The sequence below is a fragment of the Lepidochelys kempii genome, chromosome 5 (assembly GCF_965140285.1).
Source record: "Lepidochelys kempii isolate rLepKem1 chromosome 5, rLepKem1.hap1, whole genome shotgun sequence".
In the NCBI taxonomy this organism is placed as follows: Eukaryota; Metazoa; Chordata; order Testudines; family Cheloniidae; genus Lepidochelys; species Lepidochelys kempii.
In genome coordinates this window covers 2,140,469-2,154,653 of record NC_136384.1, presented here as the reverse complement: position 1 = coordinate 2,154,653, position 14,185 = coordinate 2,140,469, and the positions used below count along the sequence as shown (strand labels likewise).

At 42.8% G+C, this 14,185-nt stretch overlaps 1 protein-coding gene across 8 annotated transcripts in view; it reads left to right on the top strand.

The window, feature by feature from the left end:
- UNC13B (unc-13 homolog B) overlaps positions 1–14,185 on the top strand; it is a 390,473-nt gene that overhangs the window by 131,553 nt on the left and 244,735 nt on the right. For 5 of the 8 annotated variants that reach the window (XM_073343307.2, XM_073343303.2, XM_073343300.2 and 2 more), the window contains exon 8: positions 6,260–6,295. The exons of the other annotated variants lie outside the window; for them this stretch is intronic. In XM_073343307.2, the coding sequence (XP_073199408.1) occupies positions 6,260–6,295 (36 nt within the window). The remainder of the gene's footprint in view (positions 1–6,259; positions 6,296–14,185) is intronic. 8 annotated transcript variants of the gene reach the window in all.

The following is a 14,185-nucleotide window of genomic DNA, read 5'->3' as shown; positions in this document are numbered from 1 at the left end:
GAACCCCACAGAAATCTGCACTACACAGATGAATGTTGCAAATACAGGATCTTCACAATTCTCCTGTATTTGCAGACCCTGAGGAAGTACCTCAACAGTGGGGGACACGATAGTTTCTTCAAGGACAGTTTGATAAGGGACATAGTGAATACCAATTCAAGGCTGTTGATGGCATTCGTGGGGCACTGGTTAGGGTATTGTAATTCAGCTTTTGGGTAACAAGGAGTGGCTGTATAACTTTAGGATGTGAAAGAACGCATTCCTGGATCTTGTGCTGAGCTCACCCCAGATCTCCAGGCCATTGACAGCAGAGCAGTGAGTGGTGATTGCACTCTGGAAGCTTGCGTCTCAGTTGGTATTGGTCAGTGTGAAATCATTTTAGGAGTTGGAAAATCCACAGTGGGGGCTGTTGTCATGCAAGTGTATATTAATCATCATTAATCATCTCCTGCTACGCAGGACTGACAACTGGCAGTGTGTGGGACACAGTGCACAATTTGTACCAGTGGGGTTCCTGCACTGGGGTGGGGCGATAAAGCATGCATATACTTATTTTGACACCAGCACACCTTGCCACAGAGCACTTAAATAGAAAGGGCTGCTTGTCTGCGGTTATGCACAAGCTGGTGGATCCCTGGGGATGCTTTACTGATGTCTATGTGGGCTGGTCAGGGAAGGTGCCTGATGCTCACATCTTTAAGAACACAGGTCTGCTCAGGTAGCTGCAAGCAGGGACATTCTTTCCGAACTGGTGGATTACCATTGGTGACATTGAAATGCCAATAGCTATTTTGGGGTCCCAGCCTCTTCCTTTCTCCCCTGCCTCATGGTGCCATACACTGGTCATCACAACAGCACCAAGGAAAGATCCACCTGCCAGCTCAGCAGGTGCAGAATGACTGTTGAATATGCTTTTGGAAGATTAAAAGGATGCTGGTGGTGTTTACTCGATTGGAGCTCAGTGAGAAAAATATCCCAATGGTTATAGCTGCCTGCTGTGTCCTGCATAACACCTATAAGGGAAAGGGGGGAAAGCTGCTGCCAGGATGGGGGGTAGAGGTGGACTGGCCATCTGCTGATTTTCAGCAGCCAGAAAGAAGGCTATACAAGAGCTCATCAGGGAGCTATTCATTTTGAGGAGTGCTTTAAAAGAGCACTTCAATGAGTGAGAACAGTAGCGTTCTGTGCTGGACTGTTCTCTGGGCCTGGAGCTTTGGGTGCTGCTAGGAATTGGGTAATGCTTGCTCTTCGTAGAACTAAGTGTTTTCCTGAAGCTCTGAATTATGTGGTGCTTGCTGTACATTTACTGGCACTGTGTACTTTGAGTACCTCTGCATTCTGCAATGTGTATTCTGAACTAATAAAGGTAATTTTATTCTTCAAAAATAGAGATGTATCGAGTGGCAAAAATGGTGCAGAAAAACAATGTGTAAAAATACACAGGAAATGCAATACAAACTGTTAACATACATTAATGGAGTAGAAGTTTAAAATTGGAAAGGTGGCAATCATTTCAGTCCATAAATGTCGTCTGTTGTGGCTGCACATACACCAGCTGTGGTTCTCACAGGTCACTGTATATGAAGCTATGGTTTTCCTAGTTTTCTGCTGGTGTGGAATGGTACGGGTAAGGATGTGGCTTGTGATGCTACGTGGTATGTTGGGAGTGGGGTAGGGAGTAGTGACCGTGGAGTTCTTGAAGGACCATCAGAGGTGGCGAGTCCAGGATTTTTGGACCTTGAAGTCAACCAGGTTCTACAGCGTTTGAGATTGCTCTCTGAGAAGACACATTATGTCCTGGTGCATTTCCCTATCCTTGTCCTCCTGGGACTCCTGGGCTGTTCTTCTGTCTGCTCTTTCCTTCTCCGTGCTGTTGGCCATATTAGCTCTCCAGGGCCTATGTTCACGGTCTGATGCAGCACTGGCCTGCAGGATCTCACTGAACACATCCTCCTTTGTCCTCTTCTTTCCCCTCTCCCTTATGCTTGGATCCCCCATGTTTAAGAGTTGCGTCTCCTGCAGGGCTGCCTTCCTGGTAATAGACAGCCACCCACAGTGTATTCACTGTCTGAGAGCAGGACACGTTCCAGAAAAGTGTTCCCACTGCCATGGCCAGAGCCAGAAGAGACCGGGACATTTGCTTAAAATTTCTCCTCATGGAGAAACCACTGTGGCCTGCATCAGACCCAGGCTCAGATTCTCCCCTTGAGGCCTTCATGTTCTGCCAGGTTGTTTGCTGATCCTCACTCCCCTCGAAGAGAAAGTTGTCTCTTTCTCACTCGGACGAGAAGAAACAGGCTTCATCCTCACACTTTGAGGCACAGCCCACCAGAACACTGTCTCCTGCAGGTCAGTTGCCTCAACAGCATCTGACAAGGGACATAGCTTCAGGGCCTGCCCGAGTACCTCCTGTATGGGAAAGAAGAAACTGTCTAAAGACCCTAAATGGGCAGATGTACAGCGCTCGGCACCGTGTCTCAGGTCTGGAGAGCAAGACAAGCCAACTGCAGGAGCTATGGCACCAGCAAAAGTCCTTGCACCGGTGTCCATTTTGACACACTCAAAGCTGTTGGAACCATCAAAACTTTCAGTGCCGGCCAAGTCTCTGGCTCCATCCGCTGACACCATAGGGGGATACGTCCTTCGGCACCGAGTCGTACATCGGCACCGATGGTGCTTTTTCCTCCTCCACGAGAGTTTAGATACTCTAAAGACCTGCTGGTATCAGACACTTCTGAGTCCGCTTCTCCTTCAATGTGACCTTCCACCCTCATTTCCAGACTCATGACACTCCTCCCTTTTTGCCCCAAGACAGCACCTCCCTTCCCCAGTGACGAGGAGGAGAAGGAAAGCTCCATCGCTCCCTTGTCTGCCAGACAGATCACTCCTACTCATCCTCAATATGCACAGTGTTGGCATGGACCACCATGGATGCAGCCTCATGTTCCACTTCCTCCACATTGGCCATATTGGGACCCTTGAGCCATGTACAGTGCACAATTCGGGAAACCCCCTGTGGAGCAAAGCCGGAGACCTACACCTCTCCTTCCTCCATTGGTCTCTCGCTCTCCAGAGACGGAAACTCTGCCAGTACCAACTGAGGAAGAGCAGGAGGAGGAAGCTCCTCCAACATTACGTTTTTCTTCCTCTTCCCTTGACGAGGCTATTGTGCTTCCATCCCCTACATCTGCTGACAATTTCAGGCATTTTCAAGCCTCTTTTCCTGTAATGGCCTGGGACTTCCCTCCACGTAGGTCAGAGTAAATCAGTATTCTCATACTAAAGGAGGTGTTTTGTGTCTAGTTTTGGGAGTGTTCTTTGTTTATAGTCTTATCTCTGGGTGGAACTTGTGGAGGGAGAGGAGGGGTTGTTTGCTGGGCCTCTGTTTTTTGTTTTAACCTGAATGTTGCTTTTTGATCATGGTAATTTTTGTTCATACTATTTCCCACAAGGTGCTCAGGATGGTGTGTATGGATTAACTTATTAATAAATGCAAGTATATTGTATCTTAAATGAGACTAGCAGCAGGCCATCTGAGTACAGCGAGTCTGTACAATCACTGGTTCACAAATGGGCTATAATTCTAATAACGATTCCGTCTGCATGTCTGCAGCTTGATTGCTTCAGCCATTACAGTTCGCCTGCTATTTACCTGCGACAAATTGAACTTCTCCTTTTATCTAGCAGCTAATGGTTACTCAGTAGCCACCGGGCAGCTGTGGGCTATTGGACTGAGTGTGATACTGGAGTTTAGGCTTCTGGATTTCATTCCCGGATACCAAGGCTATATGTAGGATTTGGTGATCTGGCTTCCAAATTAATAAGGAAGGGAACACCTTATAATGTGTTCTACCCTGTATCTGCAGACCTTACTCCTTTATAAAGAAAAAGTAAATCGGTATGTTCTCCAAGTTCTACCATTTGCTTGCTCTTGTGTATTGCTTGTATCTCTGCCCTCCTCTGCTCCTCCTCTTGACTTTTATTTTCTGCATCTCCTCTCTCTTTCTTCACTTTTGCTTCTCGTCTAGTCCCTGGCTAGATCTCATTTGCTATCTGCTTCCATTCTCTCTGCCCCCCCCCAGGCCTATTCTTCTCACATTTTTTCACTCTGTCCTTTTCTTTCCTCAGAAATAGGCTCAGATGTCAGTAAAATGTATTCATTAGGCCACTTCTGTTTTACAGAGACTTTTGCTGCCGTCTGGGAAATGTCAGACAACAATGGCTTCCAGTTGCCCTTACCAGGCATTGGATTAGGGTCACACAAGCTTTTAGCCAGTTCAGGTTGGCAGGCTTCTGACACAGATAGGCATGTCTGTGCTGAAATTCTCACTCTGGCTTGTTCAGTCAAGTACTGGTGTTTCAGTGGCAGTTTTGTCACAGGTGCTGCTAGTGACTGAGATAACGTTTGACTTCTGGATGCAAGTCTGCTACACTCGGCACTTTGAACTTTGAACTTGGTTGAGGTTTATAGTTAATTGGATGTCAAGGTTCTTTCTAGTATTTAACTTTATTTGCTTAACTATTCACTTATTTAATTTACGGTTCTTTACTTATGGACTCAGTAAAAATACCTTCTAATTCACCACGTTTATTCAGGCAGTCATGTCTACTCAGTTTAGTGACACAATCTAGTGTTCATAGGTTTTTCTATTCTTGCTAATTTTTGCAGAGCATAAGCAGGAGTGACCTGGATTTGAGGCCTCAGTTAGTCACACCTATACAAACCCATTGCTTTCAATGGGTGTCCTTGAGGGTGTGATCTGAAGGGCGGGCTTGCTTGGATGATTTAAGGGTCTAATTTGGCTCACAGAATCTTTATAACTGATGGAGAAGAGGGGGAGAGCCAGTTTAACTCTAATGGCTGGTCGACATGCAAACTTGTACCAAATAACACAAGATGATGATTAAAAATGGCTTCCCTTATTTCGGTGGAAGTTGTGCATGGATACTGATTTTCGCATAGCTAAAGTTGGGTTATTTAAAGGTTGATTTGTTACATTGTTTTAGCTAAAGTAAACGTTACTATTTGTAATCTGACATGTCTGCACAGAAACGTACACCTACATAACTGTTTTAATTCATGTTTTTCTTTGCAAGTTTGTGTGTGGACTAGCCCTCGGATCTCAGCCAGAGTTTGCAAGGCTGGCAGTTAGGAGCAGGGGAAAAATCTTTGTTACCTGAGTGCTCGTGATATGGAAATAATAGTCAATAAACATGGAACTGTCAAATCCACTTTCCAGACTCACTTTTTAAAGCACAATTGAACATTAATTTCTATCAATATTAGCCTTGATTTTGTTTAGATGTGTATGCTGTTTATGTAATTCAAACTTCACTGTAAGAGGTCTGTACAGTAGTCAAGTTATGTACCGCTTACCTTAACTACATCAAATTCTGACCTTGGTTAACAGTGTGCTTTAGAGGACAGAGCACCCAACTGGAAGTCAGGAAGTCCTGAGTTCTAATCCTTGTTCTGCTACTAACTTGTTGTGTAGCTTTGGTCAAGTTTCTGCCCTGTGCTTTGTCTCAGTTTCACTATTTGTGAAATGGAGATATTTGCTTAGGTGTATAAGGGAGAAGTGTTTGAACTGTGTTCTGGATGTATAAAGTGCTATAGAAGTCCTGTGTTTTGGAACAGTATATTTCATTATAATGTTTGAAGCTAAGAAAAGATTCTGCCCAGTATAGTTTGCACTCAGAGCAGCATTTCTACTCTCATCTTATGGTACGTTAATCTGCAGATCTCAGAGTGCTATTGCAAACAGGTAAGTACTATTATCCTGATTTACAAATGGAGACATTAATTCACATGCGGTGCTGGGAATAAAATCCATGTCTCCTGAGCCCTTAGTTCAGTATTCCCACTGGACCACACTCTCTCCTCTCTTGATTTTGTTTAATGGACAATACTGATTGGAATCATGGTAACACATGGGAATTAGAAAGTACAGAGTTCAGTGCTCCTGACTGGGAAGCAGTGTGTTGTAGATATGCTACCAATTGGTAATGGGAATATAATAGTTTAATAATCCTTAGCGTTCACATAGCGATCTTAATGTTCAGAGTGGTTTATAAACACCCCTGAGAGGTAGGTCAGTGAGCTAGTAAAGATGCAGAATGTTACAAATAAGTGCTGTTTCATGTTTAAGTTTCGCAAGCTAAGACATTTTTAAATGCATGGAAAAACTCTCCCTTGGTTTATTTTTCTAAGCGTTCTTTCTCCACTCCTATTCTTTGCTGCCATTTGTGTTACACCCAGGCAACTGGAGTTATTTCGGATGGCAAGAGCAGCCGAGTATGTAACAGTTTAATTTCTTGCAAGTTCCATGGTTCTGTAGCACTGCAGCATGCTCCAGCATGAGAATATCAGGGATATTCATGCATATAGGAAAACCTTTTCTGTTTTCTTTCCTTCTGTGTTCATGGGAACTTCATGTTTGTGTGTATTATCGTCCTGTTCCATCTTTGATTTTGTATTCGTTTTCTTGCTCTGGCCATGTTCTTGAACAGTCTATTTTTTTAAATTAGGATTTTGGGTGAGGAAGTCTAGCAACCAGTAGCAGAATTGGAATAGACCTCTGGGTCATACAGAGATGCAGCACATTAGCTACCTGTACACCTTGTCAACCTTCACCCTTAAACAAAAGTTATTGTTTGTGAAACTGGCAAACAAAAGTGACAACCCTGTGGGTGGAAACATTACTTTGTGACTTTGCCTTCATCAGCTACATCCTTTTAAATCAATGTAGAGCAGGGCAGGAAGATTGTGACCTCCATTAGAAAGTCAGTGTTTGCCAACAAATACCAAACCATATTTCCTTTCTAAGAATAAGGCAAAATAGCTGCTTGAGGAATAAAACTCTGGCAACTGATAAATGTGGACTCTGTATACATTAGAGATTTTTGTCCGTTAATTTGTCTGTTGTGTGCTTGCTTGCCCTGTGCCTCTTTGTGTGTGTGTGTGTGTGTGGGGGGGGAAAGCGGGCTATATGCTGAACCTAGCGGCCTGCTAGGCAAGGCTGTGCTGCCTAACAAGGCACTAGTCTGCCATTCTTTGATCCCTAATCTCTTTAGGATCACTGAACAAGCAGGTGGGACTAACTCAAGTAGAATGTGTTTAAAAAGCCAGTTCATAGGCAACTAGAGAAGCTAGTGAATAGGAGGAGCAAACCGGGGGGGTGTTGTGAGATGGAGCATGAGAGCCAGATATTCCTAATAAACATTCTCTAAACTTGGGCCAATAAACATACCCCCCCCCCCCAAAGAAAAACAAACAACAACAAAAAATCCAGGATCCAGGTTAATGCACTGAATGCAGCTTGTATGATTACCTGCCTTGTGGGCCGAGGGCATGTGTGTGCGTATGTTGCAAGCAGACCAAGTGTGGACTCTTGAGACCAGAGTGGCTGAATTGGAGGAACTAAGGGAGACTGAGAGGAACACAGAAGACACTTTCTGGGATACATTTGAGTGGTCCCACCCCTGGTCTGGCAGCCTCTGTGCTGTTGAGGAGGATGAAAGTCTAAGGAAGGAGAACATCAAACTGGAGCGGAGGGAAATGATTCCATAGTTGGGACCCTCCTTCCAGATGATGTCATGGTATCCTCTTGCACTGAGGATACCCATCGGAGGGAGGGTACTCCAATTATTAGAAAGAGGCAGGTAATAGTAATGGGGGATTCAATTGTTAGAAGTATAGATAGTTGGGTTTGTGATGGCCGGGAGAACTGCATGGTGAAGTGCTGCCAGGTCTGAAGGTTGAGGACTTACTGAGACATCTAGATAGACTAATGTGCAGTGCTGTTTCTGGGGAGGAGCCAATGGTCATGGTACATAATGGTACCAGTGACATAGGTCTTGGAGGCCAAATTTAGGCATCTAGGAAAGAGATTAAAGTCTCCATGGTAGCATTCACTGAAATGTTTCTAGTTCCACGTGCAGGGCCAGTTCGACAGGCAGAACTGCAAGCTCTCAATGTGTTAATGAGACAGTGGTATTCAGAAAAGGGATTTAGTTTTGTTAGGAACTGTGGAACCTTTTTGGAAAGGAGGAGCATGTATAGGAAAGATGAGCTCCATGTAAACCAAAATGGAACCAGATTGCTGGCATGTAAAATTAAAAAGGTCAGAGAGAAGTTTTTAAAGTAAAGGCTGGGGGAAAGCTGATGTGCGGAGGAGCACATGGTTCAGACAGACATCCCTTAGAGGAGGATTTATTAAAGGAAATTCTCTATATCTTAATAAAGAGAGGATAGAAATTGATAAATTACAGGTAGGAGCTGAAGAGAAACAGTCAGATGAAAAAGTCCTGTTCAGTTATATCATGTGAAGGCAGACAACTAAATAGTGACAAATTTTATAAGCATCTTTTTTATACAAATGCAAGAAGTCTTAATACTAAGATGGGTCAACTTGAGTGCCTGGTATTAAATGAGGATATAGATATAATAGGCACCACGGAAACTTGGTGGAATGATGATAATCAGTGGTACATGGTAATACCAGGGTATACAGTATATAGGAATGACCGAGTAGGTCATGTTGGTGAGGAAGTAGCACTATATGTGAAAGAAGCATAGCGTCAAATTTAGTGAAAAATTTAAAGGACTCAAACTGTACTATAGAATCTCTATGGAGAGAAATTCCATACTTAAATAATATGAATATAGCAGTAAGAATATACTACCGATCACCTGACCAGGATGATTGTGCAATGCTCAGGGAGATTAGAGAAGCTACAGAAACAGAAAACCCAATAATAATGGGGAATCTCAACTATCCCCAGATTGACTGGGAACGTATCACTTTAGGGTGGAAGGTAGAGAGAGAATTTCTAGACACTACTGGTGACTGCTTCTTGGATCAACCAGTCCTGGAACCCACAGAGGGAGAGGCAATTCTCGATCTAGTCCTAAGTGGCACAGGGAATCTGATCCAAGAGGTAAATACAGCTGAACTGTTCAGCAATACTGACCATAATGTAATTAAATCTAACATGTATGAAAGGGGGAAAATAGCAGAGACCCACCACCGAAGCAGTTAACTTCAAAAAGGGGAACTACCACAAAAATGAGGAGGTTAGTTAAATGGAAATCAAAAGAAACAGTCACAAGAGTGAAATGCCTCCAAGTAGCATGGAAACTTAAAAAAAGAGTATAATACAGCTGAAACTATATGTGTACCCCAAATTGGGGGAAGGGGGAGAAGACCAAAAAATACCACCATGACTAAAAAGGAAAAGGAGCTGTTACAGACAAAAAGATACTTTTTAAATAATCTATAAAGACACTAAAATCATGAATGGTGTGGAGAAAGTGAATAAGGAAGTGTTATTTACCCCTTCGCATAACACAAGAACCGGGGTCACCAAAAGGAATTAATAGACAGCAGGTTTAAAACAAAGAGGAGGAAGCACTTCTTCATACAACACACATTAAACCTGTGGAACTCATTGCCAAGGGATGTTGTGAAGATCAAAGGTATAGCTGGATTCAAAAAAGAATCAGATAAGTTCCTGGAGGATAGGTCCATCATTGGCTATTAGCCAAGATGGGCAAGGGTGCCACCCCATGCTCTTGGTGTCCCTAAACTTCTGGCTGCTGGAAGCAAGGATTGGCCGACAGGGGATGGATCACTCTATAATTGCCTGTTCTGTTCATTCCCTCTGAAGCATCTGGCATTGACCACTGTTGGAAGACCGGATACTGGGCTGGATGAACCATTGGTCTGACCCAGAATGGACATCCTTATGTAGAGGGAAAACTTGTGGGACCTAACTTAGTGTGCTGTAACGGCCAGCAGACAGATCGAGATACAAATCCATCCCTTGTCAGAGAAGGAATTCCAACAACCAGGCAACTTGGTCTTCTCCTTTCTGGCCTGTGTGTGTGTGTGTGTGTGTGTTACTGTACATGGGAATCACTATCTGACAGGCATGCTAGATCCAGAAGGCATAAGGGTAGGCGGTAATGGGAGGCTTTCATATCAGATAATAGGTGTTTTTCATCTCTGATTTCTATCACAGTAAATGATCTAATCCAGCCCCCTCTGGCCACACATTCTCTTCAAGGAGGGTCTAGTCCAGTCTAATTTTAAATCACTTTAGTAATGGGGCTTCTACTGCTTCCCTTGAGCAGACAGTTCCTTTGTCTGTAGTTTGCTTACTGTTGAAAGTATTTCATATTTGGCTTAAAATTTCTTTTGTTCAGTTTTATCTCATTAGGCTTAGTTATGCTACTTTGGACCAATATAAACTATTCTCTCCTTAGTGTTTTCTCTATTCAGTCTGTCACTGCGGGGAAATACATTCATCTTAGTTTAAGCCATGCCCTCTATCCTGGGAGAGCTAATCTCTTCTATAGTGCTGTTGTATGTGAGTGGCGGCAGCAGGGGGGGAATTCCCTGTCTAACCCAAAGTGATTAGCTTATGACCCAAAGCATGAGGCTTAATTACCCATATCCTTCTTGAGGCTTACTTAAGTAAAATATTAATGGTCAATTATTTAGTCCCCTTATAATCCTGTCACAGTACTTCTCTGCATGTCCCCTTGTCGCAGAGAATTCCACGGATTGACTGTACTCTATGTAAAATACTATTTTCTTCAATTTCCTTAAACGTACTATCTTTTTGCCCATTGTCTGTTGCATCACATAGCGTGCAGAGTATAAACCTTTTAAAATGTCAAAAAGAATGAGGAGTACTTGTGGCCCCTTAGAGACTAACAAATTTGAGCATAAGCTTTCGTGGGCTAAAACTCACTTATCGGATGCATGCAGAGGAAAATACAGTAGGAAGATATATATACACAGAGAACATGAAAAAATGGGTGTTGCCATACCAACTGTAACAGACTAATTAAGGTGGGCTATTATCAGCAGGAGAAAAAAAACTTTTGTAGTGATAATCAGGATGGCCCATTTCAAACAGTTGACAAGAAGGTGTGAGTAACAATAGGGGGAAAATTAGCATGGGGAAATAGGGGTTTTTTTGTTGGAGCATTGCGACTTTTAGTTTTGAAATGAGTGACCAGGGAGGTTGAAGTGTTCTCTGACTGGTTTTTGAATGTTATAATTCTTGACATCTGATTTGTGTCCATTTATTCTTTTGCGTAGAGATTGAGTAGGACCTAATCACATCAGCCACACCATCAGAGGCTCGTTCACCTGCACATCTACCAATGTGATATATGCCAGCAATGCCCCTCTGCCGTGTACATTGGCCAAACCAGACAATCTCTACGCAAAAGAATTATAACATTCAAAAACCAGTCGGAGAACACCTGGTCACTCAATTTCAGACCTAAAAGACTCCAACGAGAAACTGCAGAATTGGAATTAATTTGTAAACTGGACACCATCAAATTAGGCTTGAATAAAGAGTGGGAGTGGGTGGGTCATTACACAAAGTAAAAATTATTTCTCCATGCTAATTTCCCCCCATTAGTTTCGTTACAGTTGGTATGGCAACACCCATTTTTTCATGTTCTCTGTGTATATATATCTTCCTACTGTATTCTCCACTGCATGCATCCGGTGAAGTGTATTTTAGCCCACGAAAGCTTATGCTCAAATAAATTTGTTAGTCTCTAAGGTGCCACAAGTGTACTCCTCATTCTTTTTGCTGATACAGACTAACATGGCTACCACTCTGAAACATTTAAAATGTCAGAATTTTCCCAGACCTGAAGAAGAGTTCAGTGTGGCTTGAAAGCTTGTCTCTCGCCAACAGAAGTTGGTCCAATAAGAAATATTACCTCACCCACTTTGTCTCTCTGAAATTTGCTGGTGACAGGGTGCTGTCCCAGAGTATGTCCCCTGGTGGCACAGCAGAACCCTGCAGGGACACCTCTGTTCCCTCTGGCTTCTCCCAACTAACTTATTCGCAGCCCTAAGTACTTAAAGTAATATTCCCCTTCCTGGAGTCCAATTAAGTCTTTATAAAAATAGTGTCTTCTGTGGCCCCTTCAGGTCCACACCTCTACACCTAGTTAAGGAATTCCTTAGCCCACAGTCTTGAGGCTATGCAGTGGTTCAAGCTGGCTTCCCAGCCCATCTGTAGCCAGGTTTCAGCATTGCTTCATGGAGCTTCCCTTCTCTCCTGTGGAGTCAGCTGACAGCTGGGTTTTATCCTATTCAGGAGGTAACTCCTTATTTAAACCTGGTTCCCATTGCCCAGCTTGTCTGCTGCTCCCTTAAAGAGGCCATGTCATGGAACAGGATGGGCTGGCCTTGAGTTCCCTGCCCCCTCCTTAAAGGGGACAGACCACCCTGTTACGTTGCCACTTGCTTCTCTCTCTCTTTCCTGTGCTTGATGGTCCTGCAATAGGGTTGTTCTCTATGGGGAAGGTTGTACGCAAGTCAGACCAGTTAGGTGATATCCAAATACACCGCACTTCATAGGGGCTGCCAAACATTGTGCCTCCTTACAGCAATGGGAACATAACCTCCTGTTTTGATGGAGCATTTGAGAAGAAAAATGCCCTTTATTTTCTGGAGTTCCTTGCTCTTTTGGCAGCTCCACTTTTCCGGTTTGGCACATTTATTACATACTATTTGGTATGAAATCACATTCATATTCATTCAGACCGTCCCCAATAAAGAAAGGTTTAAAACTCATACCTATGGTACTTTCTTCTAGCCTTGCACACAATTTACTGGATTTCTGAATGGCTAGGGAGATTTACTTTCAATAGCTATGGAGCGTCAATTAAGGAATAATTAGATTTTTCCATCTACTTTTAAATTATAAAGATCAGAGATTTTAAAAACTTCATTTTCATGTGCAACTCATGGGAGGGAAAGCTTTAGAAAGTACTGGCCTTCCTTCAGTTAGGGATTAATATTTTTCCTCCTTTCCAGTATATTATAGAAGTTTACTGGAGTCAACATCCACTGAGTACATTCTTACCTGTCCACTTCGTACATTAATTTGCATACAGTGTGAGCAGAAAATGGTGTGCAGGTACAATTCATGTCATAGACAGCACATTTGAAAGGGGGAGTAGGAGGGTTTTGCTATAAGGTAATTGCCTTAATGATATGTTCTCTTGTGTCTTGTCGAGTTTAGCTGATCGTCTGGTAAGATGCTGCTGTTATACATGCATTGCTTCTGTCTCAAAGTAGGTGAAACTTCATCACTTTAAACCCGTTTGCTACAAATTCGGAGAGGAATCTGTATTATTCTCATGCCACTGTGTGAGAGTTTCCCAGTATTGCTGGGTAAGCTACTGTAAAGTGTAGATTGCTCTATGAAATTTATATTCCATTTTTTTGGAAATAGGGCCTTTCTCTGTCAGTCCTGTATTTTGAATTGGGTGTGCAAGTACACTGGTTCCTGGCAAGTCTTCTCACCACAAAGTTCCCTTTTATAGGGAAGATACTGACTGCTAAGCAGAGAACACAAGTACTCAGCTTCTTGGAAGATCTGTTGAATAAGAGATACTTGTTGAAAAAATGTCATCTCTGTTAGAGTATTAAATTAGAAAACTAACTTAATGGGAAGGCTACGATAGAAAAGGGCAAAAACCAGGAATCACTGAACTATTTCGGTCACTTTATACTCAATCCGGATTGAAACTCAGGGATCTGGAAGAAAAGCAGAAGGTGTACACCTCTCACCAGTGCCAGGTTTTTAATGTGTGCCATACTGTGACTGCCTAGAGGATGTCTTGGCTATTTAACTGTCTCAATTCCATCTGCTTGTTTAGATTTTTTTTAAAGGGTCCAGCCAACTTAAATGGGACATGTCTCTGAAACTATTTTATGTATTGTTCTAGGATGAGGTTTTCAGGAGTGCTCAGTGTTGACCTGCCCCTACTTCCCTGGAAGTCAGTGGTATTTTAACCCTGAATTTGGTAGGGGTAGGCTTAGGCCAACACTGATGGCTTTTAAAATGCCACCCAGAATGAACACCTGGATCATCATAACGGAAAGATTAGAAAAAAGATATCTGTTTTCATTGTGTTTTGGCAGCCTCTTGTGCATTGTAAGCTTAACTGTTTTCCTTGTATAGTCAGGTTACTGGTTACTGTGGCTCTTTTTAACAAAAGGGATTTAAAAACAAAATAAAAAATAGGAAAATTTGGTTGTAAAATCCCCCAAATTGGAGGCTTGGTGGCAGGTAAAATATATGAAACTGTTAACTCATTTATTTCAAATTGACTAGATTTCAAGTTTCTGATGTCCCT